The 22,761-nt window shown below is 40.2% G+C and overlaps 1 protein-coding gene across 9 annotated transcripts in view; it reads left to right on the top strand.

The window, feature by feature from the left end:
- The window catches only part of TRIO (trio Rho guanine nucleotide exchange factor), a 366,740-nt gene that overhangs the window by 111,356 nt on the left and 232,623 nt on the right, over positions 1-22,761 (top strand). For all 9 annotated transcript variants that reach the window (XM_016952961.4, XM_063811100.1, XM_016952967.4 and 6 more), the window contains one exon: positions 15,394-15,468. In XM_016952961.4, coding sequence (XP_016808450.1) covers positions 15,394-15,468 — 75 coding nt within the window. The remainder of the gene's footprint in view (positions 1-15,393; positions 15,469-22,761) is intronic.

Below are 22,761 nucleotides of genomic sequence, written 5' to 3' on the forward strand. Positions count from 1 at the left end.
AAATTGTATTAAATAAAACTCAGCACGCACATCAATGTAGATGAGTCATGCAAACTGGAGGCAAGTCATGGGAGAACGCAAGTACAGTTCCAGCGTCCCTCCTCTGAAATGCTGGGCACCAGAAGTGTTTTGGATTTCAGATATTTTTGGATTTTGGAATATTTGCATATACAAAATGAGACATCTCGAGGATGAGACTCAAGACCAAACACAGAATTCATTTGTGTTTTGTATATACCTTATACACATAACCTGAAGGTAATTTTATACAATATTTTAAATAATTTTGTACATAAAGTTTTGATGTGCTTTGATTGAGACCTGTCACATTAGGTCAGGTGTGGAATTTTCCACTTGTGGTAGAGTCATGTTGGTGTTCAAAGACTTTAGGAATTTGGAGCATTTCTGATTTTCTGATTAGAGGTGTTCAGCCTGTAGCATGATTGCATTTATATAAAGCTCAAAAATAAGCAACACAGCAATATATTGTATACTAATAGATTAGGTTTGTAAATGGCAAAACTGTAAAGAAAAATAAGGACTGAATGACATACTAGTCTGTTCTTTTGTTGCTATAAAGAAATATTGGAGACTGTGTAATTTATAAGGAAAAGAGGTTTATTTTGGCTCATTGTTCTGCAGGCTGTGTAGGAAGCACTGTGCCAGGATCTGCTTTTGGTGAGGGCCTCAGGAAGCTTCCACTTGTGGCTGAAGGTGAAGGGGGAACTAGTGTCTCACATGGTGAAAGAGAAGAGAGAGAAGTGGGAGGTGCTACTCTCTTTGAAACAACCAGGTTTCACATGAACCAAGTGAGAACTCACAAAGACAGCACCAAGACATTCATGAGGGATCCACCCCCATGACTCAAACACCTCCCACCACGCCCCACCTCCAGCATGGGAAGTCACATTTCAACACGAGATTTGGAGGGAACAAAACATCCAAACTATATCAAATGGTTATGCAGAAAGTCCGCATAGTGGTTATGTCTAGAGCCAGGGAGGTGTGTGCAATCAGGGAGGGGCGTGGGGAAGGCTTCTAGGGGAGTGTCAGTGTTCTGGTTCTTAAACCGGATAGTGGTTTCAAACATATGTAATAAATATACACACCTTCTTACAGGTCACACCAATTCTCTTCCAAGTCTGGGGACTATTTTGCTGAGACTTTCATTTTAGTAGCTGAAAGAATTAGAAGGATTGATTAAAAAGCCTTTTTGTTTTACCATAAAGTGAGTAATTGAATATTTAAAACCACCAGGCCCCTTAGAAGTTATTTACTATAATGGCAACCGCCCGTCCTCCTCCTGTTTGGAGGTTTTGAAGGTGTTAAAGTGTTTTGGTCGCAGAGTTGACTGATGATATCGTACTGTGAGCTTTCACAAAACCATCTGGCCTGGCTTTTGCAAGAATAAAGAAGGAAAACTTAGTGTGGCTTTTCATTACTTTAAACAAATGAGTTCAGCCTTTAGCATAGTGGGCCAAGGGTGTGGCACCAAGGGCAGTGTGTGTACAAAGGCTGGCATCTTTGTCTGTGTGTCCAGTCACTGTTCCCTGTGGTGTTTGCCTCTGTGTCAAAGTAGAGTGGGAAGATCCTGTTTATTTTTGATCGTCTGTTAAAATGAGAGATGTCTGCCTATTGAAAAGGGAGCCCAAAGGTGGAAGCCGAAGATGGGAGGAGAATGAGGTCTGTCTGTGCCTCTGGCGACCTCCTGTTGTCCAGTCGCAGCTTTCCGCCCTCTTGCCCTCTGGACACCAGACAGGATCCCGCAGGCACCTCCACCAGATCCCGGGGCCACTAGCAAGTGTGAGGCCCCAGCTGCAATGCGTTGTGATAGCATTCACTCTCATCTGTCCCACCTCCATCCTTCAAGGGAGACACGGAATTCTTAGCACAAGTAACAAGATGCAGAAAGATAGACAGGTTATCGAAGCTTTTGTTGTCACCATTTGGGAGAGAGGTAGTTAGTAGTCTCTTCCAGGAAAAAAAAAAAAAAATTTGCTCACGTGGTTTTTTTGGCTCATGTGTTTCCATTTCTGGTTGTATTCTGGCTGGCCCTTTTCACAGCCAGGAGCAAGGCTGAGCAGGACCCTAAGAGTGCTCAGGTGCTTGTGGGGTGGGGAAGGGGGACAGACGGGGCGTGGGAAAGATCTTCCCGAGTGGCCTGACTTTCCCATTGCCTTATAGTTCCTTAAATTATTTATAGTCCACCTGGGAGAAGTTATGGAGAAATTATTTATAGTCAGGTTAATTTACTATGATTGTGTGGATTTTTAAAAATATGTCTATTTGTTAGTGGCTTTTAACAATAATTACATGTCTCAGTCTGTTCTTTTAGTTTTAAGTAAAGATGTCTATCTTAATAGAATACAATAATTTTAGGTAAATGGGCAAAAATTCCCAAAATTCAGTTATTTAAAGCACTTACCAAACTTGTCCAGCTAAGTTTCAGATATTAATACTTTAATACTGTTACAACTGCTACTGATAGCATTTGTTAGTGAGTTCTGTGAGCTGTGATTCTCAGGCTGTCCATTTCACAGACGAGGAAGCGAAGCTTTGGAGAGACTAGGTATCTGCCCACAGTCACCCCCCCTGGGAGGTGGCAAGCCCAGGCTCCTAACTAGACACCTAAGTAACTGTTGACACAAAATTTCGTTTTGAGTTGTGGCACCATTGTGGTTTGCAGCCGATGTACTTAACACTTGTAATGCTAGTGAAGTGCAGCTTTGCCTGTCCCCACAGCGAGCGTGCTCCTGAATCCTCTCCACACCTCATCCCCATGTGTGTAGCTCCCTTTTAAGGTGGCTGCTTGTAACCCTGTGTCATTTCCTCTGCTGGATCCCAGCTCCTGGGGCAGCAGGCACCCTGAGGTCTCCCTGCAGGGTACTGGAATGATGCTGTAGGTGCAGAGAGTTGGCCGGTGAGGGAGTGCCACACACCTTATTTAAATGTCCTTACTGCCCTGCCGTTTTTATTACTATACTGAGTTTAATTTGGAAAACGATGTTCCCTGTGCTTTCTAGTAGATAAGATACTGAGATGTCCTGTCAGGAGTGTAGCAATTAGGAGACTGGAAAAAGGAAAACAGATTCCCCAGCCTACAAGACGTTCAGCTTTGCAGAGTCTTTTAGGATCTTACCCCACTCAGATTGGGCACTGCAGGGCAGGTGTCTAAAGATATAAAACTGCGGAAGAGCTTCGTCTGCCTCTCACCTTCTACCTCCCCAGTATTTATTGAGGGCCCCCCAGTAGCAAGCAGGAGGAGGCCCTGTGGCCCCAGCACCAGCCCAGTTGCCTCTAGCCATCCCGGCCTCCTGCTCCACAGCAGTGGCCCAGGGGGATAATGAGTGAGATGGTCACACAGTTGGAGCTGCTTCTGTGGGAACTTTTTGTGATCACTGGATTAGCTGTGCCGTGTCATTTCAAGACAGTGGAAGCAGATGAGGGCTGCAGTCCTGCTGGGTGGTGGGCTGCAGGGCACTGATGCGCAGTCCTCTGAGCCTGTGCTGCCTTCGAGTTCCTAAGTACCAACCTCCCCTGAGGTAATCCAAGGGAGGAGACGCCACCAGGCCACAAGTGAGCTGGTCGTTTCCTCAAGCTCACTTGCGTCTCCAAGCAGTGATTTCCTCCTGAGGCTTCCCTCTGCCAGGTCCCGGAGGGTCCTCACGCCTCCAGTGGTCACTTTCGGTCTTAGTGTGTGTGTTTGCATCGTTCTGTTGACCAGTGAATGTGTTTGAATATGTATACAGATGCCAAGAGAGAGGTGAGTCCATCACAGCAAATCTGTTTCTGTGTCAAAATTTGTTTTCCCATCAGTATATTTAGATTATTTGGCTTAATAAACACATTTTTAACCAGAATTAAAAAAAAACAAAAACCCACCACTCAGCTTTTGTCTGTATGCAGAAGGTAATTTGAGGGGAAAGGGGTAGGAGGAGAAGAATTGAAATGAATTTCTCTTTTCTCTTTGTTTTCTGCGTTAGCAGATGCATTACTTTTCTCAACCCTCTTTGTAATTTCTTAAATTTCTCATTAGCAATTCAGTAGGAGGGTAAATGATAGGGGCCTATCTACCAGAATTCTTTTTCTGCTTGGGAAAAGAGGGTGTAGGGCAGGACAGCAGCACCTGAGTCAATATGAGCAAAAGCCAGTGGTTGCCAGCATCAGTATAATCCTGAGACAGTTGGACAGGTATGGCCTCTGGGTTAACATACTTGTTGAGCAGTCAAATCTTTTTACAACAAATAGAAGGATCTGGAAGAAAACTTCCAAATTAACTGTAGATTGCATGCTGAATTCAGCCTAAAAACAAGTTACAAAGTGCCAGGTTTTTTTTTTTTTTTTTTGAGTTGTCGTAACAGTAACAGGATTGCTCTTACGGGGGTTCTTAGACTGCTACAAGGCTGTCTGGCCTCTGCAGGTCAATAAACATCTAAAGAGCAGGACTTGGCTGGCTTCTGATCGGCTGAATCCTCAGAGCATCAGATGTATTGCAAATTACATTCAGAGAAGAAGGAACAAAGCTGTCAAAGCAAAGTAGATTAACTGAAGTAACTTAGGCAAGGCAGTTTATATGTGAGCTATAATACGGGTTTCTAATATTAGAACATCACAGTATTAATCTTTGAACATGTTACTTACATTATTATTCACTAATGTGCTTTGTGTTTCTAATCTCTACAGCAAGCGTTTCCAACCCTTTCAGAATGGTCTGGAACACCTTTTTTATGTTAAGGACTTATTTTTAGTGTCAGTGATAATAAAGCATTTCAATGAAAAGTAACACTTTTAAATGGATTTGTCTAATTAATAATAACAGTATCTATATCTCTTTACACATAACAGTGTATTTTGGAAGACATATTTGTCAGCTCTTACTGTTTACACAGTTAAGGCTACTGGTTTGTCTAATGTGTGTTTTATTTTGTTTTAGAGTATAAGCTTCTTAAAATCAGGAACATGCCATTTAGGGGAAAAATCTCTGGGGTTTAAGAGAGTACCATGCATAAATATGTATTTTATGAATGCCAAGCGATTAAACACAATTCTAAGCTTTATCAAGGGACTGACTGGCAGAAAGTTTTGCCAAATTCTTTGATGTTATTAAAGATTTATTTTTGCACTGAGTTTCATGTTAGAATCAAATCCATGCTTACTGAAGTGGAAATAACTTTTCAAACCTTAAGTTAAAAATTCTGATGTTTGTTTGTGGCATTTACTTTATATTATATATTAATAGGAGTAAATGAATTAATGGGATTTTTGCAGTGGGCATGGACCTAAAGTATCTTAACTTTGTGGAGTACATTAGGGAAACTTTGGTATTTTATATGTGTAATTTAGTAACTCTGATACTGTATTTTAAATTCAACATAATTACTGGTCACTCAGATTAATTGATAGCTTGTTCAGACACTCGGCTTTGGTGTATGTTTTCCCCAGGGCTGGAAAATGAATCAACACAGAATACTGGAGTAGAGGGGATTGGTAGGCATTTGTTGGTGAGCAAGGCCCCTGGATGAGGATTGTGGCTTCAGTGACTAGTACCTGCACCTACCCCCTCCTTAAACCCTTTTTTGTTTATCTGTGGAGGAAACATTCATTCAGAATCAGAACCTTTGAGTTTTAGGGCCGGCAGGAGGTAAGGCTGGGGTAGAGGCTACTCATGGGGAGATAAGCTAGAATAAGCCAAATTTTAAACCCAAATCGTGGTTCAGTGCTGGGAATTCAGTTCCTTTTTCTTCTGGAAATGTATAGACTGTCTGGAACGCTTTGGCTTGGCCTACCTGTTGTATAGTGTTTGTTGTGTACCCTTCGTACTCACAGTGAGTCCCAGGCAGGATTTAGTGGGTAAAGTAGTACAGGTGTTCTGAGGAGTTACAGTTTGTGCTGGGAGGCCTCACAGAGGCTTAACTTGTGTTCAGTTAATGTGGCAGCAAATGGAGTCACATGAGCCCTCAGTAGGCTGCCTCCAGCCAGCCTTATGAGGCTGAGGGACCTGAGACAGCAGTGTGGGCTAACATTCAGAAGAACAAAGGCGGATGCTCAGCTTTGAGGTGTGTAGAGTTGACTTGGCTTGCTGCTTCCGTCATGCTTGGTCTGTTTACAAAATCTCATAATGAAAACATTTCAGTGTCACGTTAAATTCTTGGGGGAAAAGCCCACTGACTGCAGAGAAGCAGAGCTGTGAGGCTCTGTGTTTCCTGCTTAGACACCACTTCCCTGAAGGCTTGCGTTTCCTTTGGTTGTGGAGGCGCTGGAACGACAAGCCTCCCAGTTCACTTCTTCCAAAGCAGAGTCTCCTCTTTCCATCAGAGAAGATTGGTTTGTTTCTTTGGTTTGGGCAGATAACTTCTAAATTACGTTGTAAAAACTTAAGGTAAAAACCCTTTTCTCCTTTAAAATATAGATTGATTATATGTAGATGTAATTTTATGTACTAATCAGTCACCAAATATACTAGACAGAGAATGAATGGAGTCACTTTAGCTTTTCAAAGGAGTTTTTATAGCTGGTTGCATGCGTTGGAGCTGTCGCTATTGCTCTGTGCCTAGATGGATACTCTGCCCAGAACTGCGAATTGTAGAGTACCACGTGTTTGCTATCTTGAGGTTTAACTAGCTGGGTGTTAAGTTCATGCTCTGCGCCATGGCAGTCTGCTCAGTGAGACTGCCATGCAGTGGGACTCAGCATAGCCCCTTTCCTTTAGGAGCACAGCTGCTAATAGGAACACCGAGAAGTCTTTTGATATTTCCCCTGCAGTGCGATAAGGATTTGGGGTGTTGTGGGAGTGCATCTTGGCGGTGTCTAGTTGAGCAGTGGGGACTCCAGACTGGGGGCAGGTGAAGAAGAGGTGTGTGTTGGGGGCGGGGAGGGGAAGGCATGTGTGTGGAGGTACAGTGGTGAGGGGGAGGTGTGGCTTCCCTGCAGGTAATTGCAGTTCCTGGAGTGAGCCTGGGGAGATGGTAATGGTGAACCAATGAGGTTGTGGAGGCAGCATACATCAGATCATGAGGGACTGTAGTTGCGGGCACCAAGAAACCATTGAAGAATTTTAGGGGAGTAAAATGATGAGATATTTGTTTGAGAAACATGCTAGGGAGAGTGGCAGAATGCATTCGAGGGAATTAAGAACATCTATTAGGAGATCGCTGGAATAGCACATGAGGGCATTGCTGGCAGAGACAGGGGTGCTTCATGGGACTGTGGAGTCCCTACAACTCCTTGTTTCATGGAGGTAGGGGATGGGAGAGAGGATGGAGGGCAGGGAGAAGCCTGGTTCCTGGTTTGGCCACGAGGTTGATGGTTTATGAGGCAGGTACTGTGCTGGGACCTACACTGTGGGGAGCAGGTTTGTGGGCATGAGCATGAGGCAGGGTTGGATGTTCAGGGGGGCATGGCTATCCTATAGGCATGTGGGTGCCTCTTCTTCATGGCACTTCTTTGTTCCAGTGATGGACAGTTTCCTACCTATCAGTCAAAACCCACTATAATAGCCCACCCCACCCCTGCTTTCTTCTCTTCCATGAATGTTTTGTGTTTTTGTTTGTCTACATCTATTGATGCTGCTTGCTCTGGCTGGAGTGCTCTCTGTTTTCCAGTGTGCCCGGTTTTGGACTACTTCTTCCACACTTCGCACAGATCTTTTATTTGATAGGACATCTTCTCCTATTCTCATCCCTCTGGCCCTGATTTTTCCATACCGAATATCTGTACCACAGAACTGACAACTCATATGTGTTGCTTTCTTTCCCAAACAGGCTAAGGTCAACAAAGGCTCTAGATTACACTTTGTATATGAGCACCCCCAACTCCATGCAGAGCTAGTCCATGTGCACTGAGAGAGGTTTTCAGATAATTAGTTTATATCACTTCTCTGTGGTTGAGAGCCCCTCTGGCCCCAGTTCCTTATGTAGTAATCAAAAAGATAATAGAGGAAAAGGAGTAGAATTATAGCTTTATTTTCTGAAGCCTTTTACAGAATATGATTTTCTTTTGCATTAAAACACATGGGATAATTGAGTTTTTTCTTTTTCTTTGTCTGAAGAAGAGTAAGAGTGTTAAAATTCGTGAGCAGATTGATACAATGATTGAATAGGGTTTCTTTTAGCACTCAACCTTCTTGATCTGATGTGTATCAAACCACTTGATATGATGATCAAATTGTAGTAGTTTTGTCCCTCTGGTTCATTTGATACACACTAAATTTCTAAATGGCTTTTCTGAGACACTTCGGTAAAGCAAGTCTTTGGGGCAGGACAGCATCACAGAACCCTATATGTGCATGTATGTGTGTGTGTATGGGTAAGGGGATGTATATATGTAGATAAGGGTGGGGTAACTCCAGTTCCAGAATACAGCCTCAGAGGCATCCCTGACAGGCTTTACAGGGACATGCACAGACAGGTAGACGAATGTGTTCTTTATTCTGGCATTAGGCAAACAGGATCAGTTTTCTCTGTGCATAGCTCTGTGCTTGTCCCTGGGGATCCAAACATGAACGGCACACCTGGGCACATGGTTTCTTTTTTGACTTATGAGACTGTAAGAAATAGAGTCCCTTTATAATACTACTACTTCTTGACTATCAAAATATTCCCTTCCATTGGTCTGTGATGCTTTTAAATTAACTTCCATTGCACAATTAATACATAATTAAAACATCAAACCTTAAGAGTTCTACAGATTGCTTCATTTACATTAAAAATATATATATTTGTTTAAACTTTTTTTTGTTATGGTCTTTTTGATTATTTTGGTTTTCTTTTGTATTTTATATTAAAAAATAGAACTATTTTAAGTTGAAATTTCTTTAACTCCCTTGAATTAATAAAAAATAAACTACTTTCTTTCTTTGAGGTATGCTGTTATAGGCTGTTGCTTCTAAAATTATGTGAAGGGGTAAATTAGCCAGTCCAACAGTTATAACCATAAAGGTTATAGGTAAAAATTGTAATGCTGTATTATGAAACCCATCCATATTCTTGTGTGGTCTTGTCTGTGAACATGTCCATAAGTCTTAATTCATTTTATATGCATTTTATAAGTGTGGATTTTGATATATTTATGTTAAAAAAATAATATAAGCATTGTATTATGTTTTGATTTTTTTTTTTTTTTACATATTAGAAAAAGTGAGGGTTATAACCTTGTGTCTTCCCCCCACCCTTTAACATGTTCATTAGGGGATCTAGGCTTGTTAAAATGCCTCCTTCCTATGCATCACTTCTAGATGCGTGCACAGCTAAAACCCTTGATAGCACAAACATCAAGGCAGCCACGTGCGGCCGCTCCCTGTGCTGAGAGTATAATCCTGCGGGCTCCGCAGAGAAGTGGCCGGCCCGGAGAGGGTGACGTCACCTCCCTCTGCGCGTGCGCTTGCGGAGCGAGGGCGGTGCCTGCCAAACTGATGCAGATTTATCACTCTTCTCTTTGTGTGCAGGCGTGCGCGCGCGAAGTTCCCCCCAAATTAACTAATGAGTAAAATTCGGTAATTACCACTAAGACCCAGTACTTATAGGAAGCTCCAGTTTACTATTTAACCTTCTTTTTCTGGTTGTTTAAAAATACTGGCTTATTTATTAACATTTTTGTTACTGCTGCAACCTGTGTTTTGTTAAGTATGTAGGATTCTTTTTTTTTTTTTTTCCAATCTCTTCCCGCAGATTATTTTCCCATTTAGTAAACACTAACTCGGAATAGCTGACAGGCAAATGAAACCCCTGAGAATGGGTGAGGAGCACAGATTGTCTTGTGGGCTTGGCTGCTTTTAAAGGAGGAGACGCAGCCAGTTTAGAACCGCATCAGTTCATTTTGTTCAACAGCTCAAATGGTCAAGGAATAACTGTGTTTCTTCTAACAGTTTTTACTGGAAAACTCATTTGACTAGTTTAATTTGAAGATTAGGTAAAATTTCAGATTACTAGTATCTGCCAGTAGTCCTGGGAGAAATACAGGATTAAAAAAATAATAAAACCTATGTTTTACTTAAAAAATTTTTAAATTTGATTCATTTGATTCATCTTTCTGCCAATTATGTAAAAATACCATTTTTAACATAATATGCTATATAAAAGCTTTTGCTCATTGTGAAAATATTTCTAGGGTGCTTTTTATTATAAATAAATCGGAGAGGGGCTTGTTGTTCCTGGACTATTTGTTATTGTTGTCTTAAATTTAATGCCACAGAAGTGACCAAGTGAGCGAGCATTCTGGTCATCAGTGACTAGCTTAGAAAGGTATTTGTCTCAGTGCAGCATCTCTTTGCAGGGTTTCAGGATGAAAGATGAGTAATTGATTTGGTCAGTGGGGTATTAGATAGTTGAAGTTCCAGACTGTTGATTCAGTGGAAAGATATTTCACTGTTGAATGATAACTTGCAGAATATTCCTTGTTAGGGCAGAGAGATTAATTTTCCATCTTATGAATATAAATCATACTATGATTGAAGGCTAAACTATACCTAACATTTCACAAAACAAAAATAGAAAGTACTAAGGAATTTTGGGGTTCTTGGGTAGGGGTTCAGGGGCAAGATGCTGTACAAATATATTTATTTGTTGGTTGAGTTCATTGATTGATTGATTCCTTCATTCATCCATCCATCTTTCTTTTCCTTTTCTTTTTTTTTTTTCTTTTTTTTGGAGACAGAGTCTCGCTCTGCCGTCCAGGTATGCAGTGGCATGATCTCGGCTCACTGCACCCTTCGCCTCCTGGGTCCAAGTGATTCTTTCTCAGCCTCCCGAGTAGCTGGGACTACAGGTGTGCACCACTGCTCCTGGCTAATATTTTTTCGTATTTTAGTAGAGATGGGGTTTCACCATTCTGCCCAGGCTGGCCTCAAACTCCTGAGTTCAGGCAATCTGCCTGCCTCGGCCTCCCCCTTCATCCGTCTTTCTACCCAGCCAACCCACATCTGATGAATGCCCTTTGCCTGGCCCTATCTTAGGTATCTAGGATACAGCAGGGAGCAAAACAGACATGTCCTCTGGCAAATTGGCTGATCTAGAGAAAAAGAGGCAACTATTCATTTGATGAACAGTATAATGTTTATTATTAAGGAATAGAAGTGATTTGGGGGTGCAGATTTAACATTTATGCTCACTCTGACATGCTGTCGAACCAAATAGTAATTTAAAAGGTGGTAACAGAATTAATTTTGGCAAGTAGTATGCTGAAACTTGTAGTTATTTTTAAATGAGTATGTTAAAATCTCTAAACATTCCAATTTGTTTTAGGGAAAGGCAGTTTTTTGTGTGTTGGCTTGAAACCAGAAAGAAAATCATCAAGTACCACCTATATATATTTATATTTAGTTAACAACTATAAAATCTGATTTTTTAACCTAAGCCTGTTTTCCTCAGTAGCATTCAACAAATATTAGTGTAAACATTCTGAACATAGTCATTGTAGACTTGGTTCAGAAGCATATTTGTTGCCTGCCTTTAAGGACTCCCCTGGGAAACATCTTCTGCACCTAGAGATAAGCCTCGACTGACTCCATTCTTGCTGTTTCACTGTTTCCTGAAGCTAGCTTTTCATTAGAGTCCATAATGGTTGCTGTATTTCAGATAGTAGCAAAATATGCCTCAAACTGTGATGGAATCCAGTCTGTCTTTTCTGCACAGTTTAATATGGGCTCTATATAACTTAAAAATTATATAATTCAAAAAATGGGTACAACTAAATGTCCCCCAATTTGGGCCATTTACCCTCTGGTTATCTCCTCTCAAGTTGCTCTTCTTTGTCTAGGCTTTCTGTTAATCCTAATTTTACCAAATTTCTCTTTGTGGCACCCCCTTCCACCTATTTAAGTAGCATGGACAAACCCCCCTGGTGGCACTGAGAAGTAGAAATGTTGCTGACGCCTGGTCTTTGGTACAAAGATAAGGTCTGGGATCCTATCAGGGCCTCTCTGTGGTGGTATTTGCTGTTCCTGAACCTCTCTGTTGATGATGAGAAGTATGTGCTTCCAGGGGGCGGCCACCGAGGGCAGCCTATATTTGCTGTTGTTCAGTAAGTTTGAGAACCACAGTTAGATCCTTTAATGCATGAATGAAGAAAGCATTAGGAGTTGAGTCTTATCTGCTGTGTAATCTAGAATCTGTGGAATAGCAGAGAAGCCACTTATTTTTAATTTTTTAGAACGTTTTTATAGTTCCACACTGTTTTCCTAAATAGCTCTTCAGGGCATGGAACACAGCCTGCCTTTTTGATCTGAGGAACTTTCATGGTTGGGTTCTTCCTGCTTTTTATTGAAAGTTACATATGATATATTTAATCTGGTTTTAGTATTTATACATGCTTCCTGAGTCCTTTGCTTATTGTTTTTTTTTTTTTTAAATGGAAATGAGATCTAAAATAATACCTAAGTGACCAGTCACCACAATAACCACAAACTTAAGTTTCTTTGTGTGGTTAGTTTTATATTTTTGCCCTTTTTATATTTTCTGTTTTCGAAGTATTAATTGATGGTTTAAAATTAACTCTTTTTCAGTGACAATCTACAAAAATATGGTTAAACTGGTTAGAATTTATATTCTGGTCTATGCGTGGGCATGTACCTACATCGCAATAAAAGTGAAGCACCTTTTCACATAAGTTTCTCATTAATTCATGTACTTTTCTTCTTCTAGAAAGACTGAGTCTTCCTTAATTTGGGGGGAAACTGAGGGACCAATAGGTTAACATAACTACAGCTCTGAGAAATGAAAGGTCACATGGGAGGGAGTCCATGACTCATAGTGGGACATAGGAAATTGAGACATTTATTGAGTTCTGTTTTCTGCACCCTACTTTCAAATCAATATGCTATTCCTCCTGTGAGATGGCCTGGAATATGACAGCCCTCACTTCCATCTTCCACTCCATTGTGGGTATCAGTAAATAGGTGTGATTCAGAAAGTTAGCAGTAATTGTCAAAAATGCTTTGGAATGATGACTCAGGTCACACAGCCCTCTATTGGGATATCAGCATTGGGATCAGGACATTCTTCTTGGTGATGGCTGTGTGACTCACAAGTGGGGCTCTGTCTCTCTAGTGTCGGAGCCAGGGCTGCAGTTGGTGGTGACATTTCTCTGTCTGAGGGCTTTGCTGTGTCCTGGCCATGACGTGTGGGTGTGGACGTGGGAATGGTAGGAAGCATGCGTTTTCTCATCTGAGCAACAGAAGGGGAATCCTCCCTTCAAATACCTGTAGATAGGGATCTACAGCTGTCGCTTACTCCTTCCTAGTATTTGTCTATCATGTGATCTGTCCCCTCCTCATTTGCCTGGGTCCCATAGCACTTCGTGCTGCCTATGAACATTTCATAATCTGCCTTGTTTTATAGGTGTTTGTCAGCTTGTCTCTTTGAGGGTCGCTGGGGAGCCTTAGTCCTCTTTGCCTTGCAGTTGCCCCAGTGCCATCTGTGTCCACGGCAGCCACGGCAGATGAAGTCAGTCTTTGTAGACACATTCAGTGAGTTACGGTGACTGGCAGTGAATTGCTGACTAGATTGCATCCATTCAAGAGTTTTGAAGGAACCTGAGGATGAAATTGCAGAACTCTTGGCTCAGATGTTTTGCCTTTTATAAATAGCCACTGTTTTCAAAGCTTGGTGGGTTGCCAGCACAAAGCATGGTGCATTGGAAAGGAAAATGGCCTGGTGCTGTGGAGGCCCCAGCTCGGTCAAATCTACCCATAACTGGCTGAATAGTTCCACGCAGCCTTCCTAGGACCTCATGGTCCTCAGCCGGATGTGTTTGCTGTGAAGTCTGTGGTAATTGTCAGTGTCATAGTTAAATCTCATTAAACTGGGTTCATTATACACGTGGACGTATTCTATGGACAGGAGCGATTTACATTAAGAAATCAGATCACACCGCTGATTTATTCATTCTTTGTTTCTATGAATGATAATGTTGTAGAGACTGAATTCTGCTATATTCCTCCTGAAGATGTTGATTTTGTTGCTGCTTGTTTGCCTGCTTTAGCAGGCATGTAATTTGGCCTGACCCACACTACACATTCTCTGTGTTTGCAGTGGGCAGCAACTCAAATTTTGATTTAGATCTTTAATCCTTAGCAGGGCTGCTTGGAATTCACCTGGTTTTTGTTTTAAAAGCTCCACATTGCTTAGATGGGGCCCTGCCCTCAGGCTAACAGCCCTAATGATGGGTTGTGTACCCAGGGTCATTTCCTTTTCCAGGTGTCTCTCCCAGCTTTTGTCATTCTCTAGTGCCTGGAGAGAGTCGTTTTTTATAAATGTTCCCTGTAGCAGGGCTTGCCCGGGAGTTGCTGCTCAGGACACCAAAAGTGAAATGTTCACTCCTTGACTTCAGTACTTTCCTTGCCTTCTAATTCCAAGTCTACATCTTGCTGTGGTTGTATTACCATGCTAGCATTTGCGATGCTTTTCTTGTACTATTTTGGCAAAAACAAACACAAATGGGGGTGGGGAAGTGGTGTTTTGTTTTTTCCTAGAGATTGTTCTGCTAACAATGTTAGTTACTAGTTTTGGTAGGCATCCCTGAACCTAGATTACCTCTGTTAGAGATCGCCGAGAGAAATATCCAGTTATTATGATGAGTATGGACATTTTGGACCCCAAATTCCCACGTAGGCATTCACCCTGGTGAGCTGGGCTAGATATTTTTGGGCTGCAAGAATTCCTTTTGCTTAGATGGATTTTGGCCTAACTTGCCTATTGCATGCTCCTTTTCTATAATATTCCCACTGGGCCTTCTAAGATATTGGGAGTAGGGGCAGAGTTGGTTTTTAGTGAGAAGAGGGACCTTGGCCACCTCTGAAGCTGGAGTGGCACTGGGCCGTATGACCACATTAGCCATTGACATTCCTCCAGGGGGCATGACCCAGAAAGCCTGGAAGGAGAAAGCCAGGCCCCAGCTATTTATAATCCCCTCTCTCCGCCTTGCCACTGTGTATTTTTAACCAGACCCTGAAATCTGATGGAATGAGGCATTGAGCTCCCCCTAGAGGTTTTAGGATGTCACAAGCAGCAATTTTTATAAAGCAGTGTTGCTGTTTTCTTTGTACCAGCAAAGATTTATGTACATTAATCTACATAAAAATTAAGATTTGGTAAATAATCTGGACTGATTTCATATCCTGTCTCCTTTTGGGACCAAGTTGTTATTGCTAGAAATGACTGAGAGCGAGCCTTTTGGGGACATGAGCCTCTGGGTCTGTGTGCAAATCATTATTCAACATTAAAATAGAAGACAGTTTTGTGATCACAGACATGGAATTTAAATGTTGTGCTATGATCATGTTTCTTAAGTTGATTTAATGGATGTGGATAAAGCTGCTGTGTTGGCATTGGATAGAATGGTTAAGGAATTAACTGTCACTCTGGCAACCCAGTAATTTTATTTTCTCCTTCTGTATTTCAGGGTTTCGAAAAAACGATGAAATGAAAGCTATGGATGTTTTACCAATTTTGAAGGAAAAAGTTGCATACCTTTCAGGTAAAGTTTAACTTTCAACTCTGCTCTATCCAACTGCTCTGACACAATTTCAGAGTCTGACGTAATAAATGAACTCACCTGCCACAACATATAAAAACATTGGCATTTCTATGAATTTTGAACTGCTTTATTCTTGTAGCACTGTTTCTGAGAAATTAGTGCCCAAAGCATTTTCTTCCAGCTAGGAGGCACATGATAAGTTAGTTAGTGTTGGTGATGAAAATACATTTGTTTCTGCCATTCAACAAAAATTCAGCTGTTCTGCCCCAATCAGTTAAGTAAAAAAACTGATTTAAAAAATCCGATCATTTCAACAAAGATGGTGGGAATGTGATGGTATGTAGATGGGTCCTGAATTTCTCACTTTTGTTTCTCGTACTCTGTACCTGCCTCTGTTGCCTTGTCTTTTGGGAGGCAAGGACGCCTGCTTCTCCTTGAGATCTGCTCCTTTGTGGCTCTCTGGTCATGGAGTAACTAGGACCCATGTCATGGACGATGAAGCCCTGGTGATTTTACCAGCTGAGTCTGTTTCCCTGTAGACCCAGTCTTTGAGGCCCTGGCCCGCCTGCAGACAGACTCTGGGCCAGTCCCTTGGGCTTGGGGGCACCTAACTGCCCTTTCTTCTGCACATAGTCAGCGTTAGGCCGTTTTGGACTGTCTTCTTGGGGCCTCCCTCTCACATAAACAGAACAGCCCTTGGGTATTATACCTTTTGGACACCAGTTCACTTGTTACCAAACAAAGATTTGCAAGATTTTTCTGCCCTATCAGGAAGTACATCTGTAGATTGTCGTCACATGCTTTTAGATGAATTTCCCTTGAGAATTTTTATCTTTCTTAAATAGGCATTCTGTGCTGATGTGTGTATCCTCTTGAACACATATCATTTTTAATATATAACACTGCTAGCTGCTTTTATAAGTTTTTCTGTCCTTTGGACATGTGATACTGCTATATATTTAAGATGCAGCTTCCTATGGTGTTTTTGCTAATCTTGTTTTGCTTCATGTTCAGTAATATTTCTTGGTCCCTGTTAATATGGTTTGATTTTGTGGGAGTAAATCTAATTCATTATGTATTTGGAAGGTTCACAGAAGAGTGTAAGGAGTTCATGAAAAGAAGGTGCTTTAAATTGTTGGAAATACATGGTGAAAAACAAATACTGGCTTACAATACACTGAGTTTTAAAAGTAGCATTTATTTGCTCTTCTCTAATCATTTACTGACAAACTGCATTGTAAGGACTCATGCCAGCTTTGCGAACCCCTGATTTTGTAGTTTACAAACAGAGTAATTGAAAGACTCTACTTATAAAAATTAGAGGTATCTGTAAGGAAGGCTTAAAGCTGAGTTCATGTGTTTATCAGTTTTTTATTTTTAAAGTCTGGGTCTGTGATAACAGCACCTGCTCCCCCGACCCCTCTTGTGTTTCTGAACGTTTTGTTCCATTTTCTTCTTTCATTAGTACGTGGAGATGGACATGTGAAGAAAGGTGGAAGGTTAAGATTGGTGGGTTTTATTTGTATTCATGCTTTTATTAGGCAGTTAATACAGAATATATTATCGGCTGACATTTTTATATAGTTTACAGTCAACACTAAAACTGTTTACCTTTTAATCAAAGAAACAAAATCGGCAGTCTTTCAGAGTTTGTCTTAAATGTTTAATAAATACTTAAATTCTGCAGGGTTACATAAAGTTGGATATCTTTGGTAGGGTGGGAAGTTTTGCTTTTACCACAGATTAGTAGGAACTGTTTAAAATATTAGCGATGGTAGAGCTTCCAGCAGTGTTAGCAAAATGACGTTAGTAGGTGTCACCTCACTTTTACAGTATTCCTAATTTATGACCAGAACTGGCAAAGCTGATTAGCATGAGCTCATTGCTCTTTGTTTTAGGCTTATCGTTATGTCCTTTAGGAGGGAAAAAAACCATAAAATTAAGTAGAAATTGACTACTTGTGTTGTATTACATTTTTTGAAAATTACGAAGAATGAGTAAACTTTACAAAATAAAATTTATCTCTAACTCATTTTTTTGTTTCTTTTTTATTGAAATCTAATTCACATACTCTAAAATCCACCTTTTTAAAATGTGTGATTCAGTGGATTTTAGTGTATCACCAGGTTGTGCAACTGTTACCACTAATTCCAGAACCTTTTCATCACCTCCCAGGAACCCCATATCCACCCCCAAGCCCCCAGCACTGGCAATCACTAATTTACTTTCTGCTCTGACCCCATTTTAAAAAATATTAGGGAATATTATGGTACCTTTGTAAAAGCTGTCCATGTGAATGGCTTTTAATAGTTAAATCTAAATAAAATGGCAGGGGCTTTGTAAAAGTAGGCCAAAAGATGAGTGATTTTAAAAGATACTTACTAGGTCAAGATCTCTAAAAACCCAGTGATAAACCCAGTGATAATTTCTTGAACTTGAATATTTCCGATCCTTAGTGTCTAGGTCTTCTAAAAAGTAATGCTGATTGCACTTAAGTAAGATAGAATGTACTACTTCCTTCACTTAGGATGAACTCAGTGAGGTTAAATGTCTTACTGACTTTGTGTTTGAAGTCAGAGGACGGTGCTGTGGTTTGATGGATCACCTCCAAAATTCAGATGTTGCCAGTGTGATGCTATTAAGAGGTGGGACCTTTAAGAGGCAATTAGGCCATGAGGGCTCCTCCCTTGTGTGGGATTAAGGCCCTTATAAAGAGGCTTTACCCTTGCCCTTCAGCCATATGAGGACGCAGCATTCCTCTTCTGCCCATGGAGGACGCAGCCCTCACAAGACTACCAAACCTCGTAAAAATGCCCTGTAGTTTATATTTAATGGAGTTTGCGCCTAATGGCATCTTACATATAATGTCAACTGTTAGTGTGGTTCCTATGCCACTAGGGTTTGAGCCTTAGAAAATCTCACACGACAACCACCAGAATTAAGAACACATTCTTTTTTAACTGTTTATTATGGAACATTTTAACATCAAAAGGAAAGAAAATAGTATAGTGAATTTGTACGAATTCGTAGCCCACTTCAGCAACTTGTTTCATCTATATTTCCACTTAGTCTTCCGTTCACTCTGGATAATTTTGAAGTAAATTCCAGATATTATTTTATTTATAAATATTTAGTATTTATCTCTTAAATGTAAATGTTATAAAAAACCGCTGCAATACCAATGACAGACCTAAAAATTGAAGGTAATTATTTCATATCCCCCCAAAAAACCGAATAGGTATTCAAATTTTTATGCTTGTCTCATATGCATTGCCGCTGGTTGAGATGTCTGGTAAGGCTCTTTTAACCTGTAGGTTCTTTGTGTCTTACCTCCTGATGTTTTAGGAAGCGAGGAATCCAGGTGTCTTCCTGTGGATTTTCCTATAGTGTAGATTTTGCTGGTTGTATCACTGGGTGGTCATTTAACATGTTTCACTTCCCCCATATTTCTTGCAGACTAGGAGTTAGGTCTTGAGGCTTGATTAGACCGAGCTTTGATCTGGCAGGGAAGGTGGCAAAAATACTTAATGGGTGTGATTGTTTAGTTTCATAGGGAGTTTTATTAGGAGAGTCTTGTCTTATTTTTATGGTGTTCATTGATGATTATGGCTTAGATCTAGTATTTAAGAGTTGCAAGATGGTGATATTCTACTTATGTCCTTTCTTTTTCATTTATTAACTTGGATATCCCGTAAAGAGAGATGTCCCATCACCACTTACTTGATTGTCCTGAGAAAGAGTTCATACAGGAGAAGTAGGATAAGTGATTGGTTCCTGTCCATAACCAGTTTTCAGGCTATTGAAAAAGGACCATTGTTTGTTTGTTTGTTTTTTCCCCCAGTAAAGACTTATTTCAAATGCATGATTTTAAATATATATGATGTTTTGATTCATTACACATTTTCTCTCTTATGAAGTTAAAATTGTCCCATCTTTGGCCAATGGGAGCCTCTTCAAATTGGCTCCTAAGTTTTGTTTGCTGATGTGACAAGATGTTTCAGGACCATCTTGTATAATTCCTGCCTCAGGTCTGGAATCAGCCATTTCTCTAAAGAGCCCTGGTTCCTTTTAGTGGGAAACAATACAGGTTGCTAGGCATATCCACCGGGTGGGTTGTCGTTTTTGTGTCTCTTTAGTGGACAAATCTGGGGGAAAACACGCACACGCATTTTAGTGAGAAATGATATCGTGACTTTATATTAAAAATCATAGTTCAAATTTAGGATTATAGATATTTCATTTTACTTTTTCAATTATATATTTGTGGATATCTGTTTCATGAATCTAAAAATGTTAGTTCTTATGTGGACATAATTACTTACTTACTTTGTAATGCTAATGGTATTACACAGTATATGACTACCAAATGTAATTTAGTATTTTTCTTGTTGTCTTGGTCCTGAGGATGTATGCTATTAGAAATCTACAGACCTACTACTGTATTTTAAAGTCACACGAAACAGTTCCTCTCCATGTGGATATGCCATCAGCTTGAAACCTGGAATCATTTGTTTTATTTTGCTTTACATTTGTGAGACTTAAAAACCCCAACTTGCTTCAATTTTAAGTAAAACTTAGCATAATTCCACAGTAATAACTAAAAAATAGTTAAAAGTTAAGGTATGGTTAAAAAAAAATCTAGTTTTTGTGTTTGCTTTCTCCACCCTGTGCCTCCCCTATAGGAAAACTTTTTTTTTTAAGTTTTTGGTTTAATCCTTCTGCTTTTAAAATATGAGCAATTCTATTGATTTTCCCTTCTGTTTTCATCTTCTTCTCCCCGAGATAAACAAAAACGTAATAGGCCTCATTTCCTATCTTTGCTTGTTTTATTTCAAAGAATATTCTGGAGATCAGTATATAGCAGCACATAATAGAGTTCTCATTGCTTTTTACAGTTGTGTATTACTCTGTTTTGTGTAACAGAGTAATACACAAATATATATATATACCAGACTAAAACACAACTCTGTCTCTATGTGTGTATATATATATATTTATATATATGTGTTTATATATATATGTCTATATGTATGTTTATATATATGTGTGTCTATATATATACATATATACATACATATACATACATATATATACACACACATATGTATATATATATATAGTTAATTCAGTCAGATGCCCATTGATGGACATTTGTTTTTTTTTTCTTTTAGAATCGCTTTTTGGGGTGCAGTGAACACTCACTCTTATCAAGTTGGGGATATTGACAGGAATGTGGGATTTGATGCCTTAAGGTTTGCTGGTACCTTAGTTCTTCATGGTCCAGTTTTGCAGAGTACTGCATTTCCCCGGAAGAGAAGGGGAACCTTCCATTCATCTTGAATATTCTTGTTAGCATCCTAGCATAGTGGGAGCTGGCAGGGACTGACTGAGAGTGCAGGAACTGGCGGGACTTTTCATGCAGGCTGCCGAGTCTTCTCAGCCTTCAGTAGAAATACTCCATGAGCCAATTCCTGGTTCTCAGGACCAGGCAGCAAGAGGTAAGCCTAGAAGGTGCAGGGCTGGCGAGGTGCTCGCCTTGGCTGCTGTTAGAGCAGGAGCCCCGTGGGCATCCTTTTAACAGAGTTGTATTATTTTATGGCACACTTAATAGACGTTAGCCATCATTTCTCTTTTTCACAAACTGTGTCTTTCAGAGGTTTCCTTGGCAAAGGCTGCTTTTTATTGTCAGTGTGAGTTAGACTGTTCCTTGGGAGTTGGGAGTGGGAGGTTGGACAGCGGCTGAAGAATCATTTCAATTGAAACAAGCGCTATGGAGAGAAAGATACAGTTGGTTCGTTGAAATTTACATTTTACTCCTCAAAGCAAGCGTGGCTTTCTTGCAAGTTCTTTCTAAATAAGTGAAAGGTGAGCTTATAATTCATTTAAAGAGAAAGAGGTGATTGTGAATCTAGCTGTTTCTGTGGTCATCCTGGGCCACATTGCTCAAGAGACCAAGTCTCCTGGAGTTTTAAGAAGAGGGAAATGAGGTCTCAGGGTTTGAGGAAATAAGTGTCACACAGACATGTATAGCTATAGTGTAGGACCCTTTCAGCCTTCTTTCTATTATTAAAATAAACCTCAGTTCCCTTAGCATCCACAGGATATCCATCAGGCATTGCTGCTAACTGATACCTGATAGGAGGTATTTTTAGTTAATGTTGTGTGGAATATGGAAAAATAATCCATTCAGCAAATGCCAGTCTCACTGGGCATGGAGAGCATTGTGTATTCTTAAATCAGCGAATGAAACAAAGATGTTTGCCCTCATGGAGCTTATGTTCTAGTGGAGGAGACAGATAGACAAAAAGAATATGTAAATTGTACCATTTCCTAGAGGGTAAGAAGTGCCTTAGAGAAATAAGATTGGTTATAGGAGAGGATGCATGTTTATGTGAACTGAAGGTAAAACACCATCATTATAAACAAAAACTGGTTTGTTTTTGTTTTTGTTTTTTGCTTTTTGACTAAGGCAGCATTTGGATAAGCAGATAATCAATGAGCTGTTGTTTGGTTACAGACATGAAAAGCTTCCATACATAGACATCCTGTGATGCTGGCAGCATTTCCTGTCTTTTTCATTTCATTGTAGAAACTAAGGCATTGATTTCCTATCTATAAAATGAGGCTGACATCTGTCCCGCCTGCCTCACCATGTGGCTTAGGGTTGATAACACACACACATATGAGTGTATCTAATAGGTGAAGTTTTTATGAACTGCAGTGCTGTTATTTTTACTAGTTTAGGAACGGGAACAGGACTTTGCATGTGTGACTTTTCTGTGTTACACTCAGATGCTATTTTCATTTGGGTACTTCCTGTGATGTTGGAAACTAACCTAAATCTTGGGGAATAGAATTAAACAGACACCTGTGTAGTTGATTTTAAGCTCCTTGAGGTTTAGCGACCATGTTCCTCTGAACTATGCTTCATCCTTTCTAAGATTTTTTCTTCATATCTCCCTGAGGAGGAGTCAGCAGAAAGTGATCATTAACTGTGTTATACCATCTATTGGAAGGTGCACCCTTAGCAGGGAGATTAGCATGGGAAAAGATTCTTACTTCACAAATGATTTTTGATAAAATTGTAAAAATATCCCAGTGAATTTTCTGAAGTTCTTTTCTAGGAAAAGGAAAAGTGAAAATTTTTCCTCTATCTTAAAATTCAGATTCAGGTGTCTATAAGCTTTTCTTAGGACATGACTCAGCGCCTAAGCGGATGAACTTGGTAGCAAGTCTTAGGATACTGCTCACTAGTGCTACCAGCCTGGGAGAAATCTTTGTAGTTGAAAGTTG

Source organism: Pan troglodytes, chromosome 4 (assembly GCF_028858775.2).
Source record: "Pan troglodytes isolate AG18354 chromosome 4, NHGRI_mPanTro3-v2.0_pri, whole genome shotgun sequence".
Classification (NCBI taxonomy): Eukaryota; Metazoa; Chordata; class Mammalia; order Primates; family Hominidae; genus Pan; species Pan troglodytes.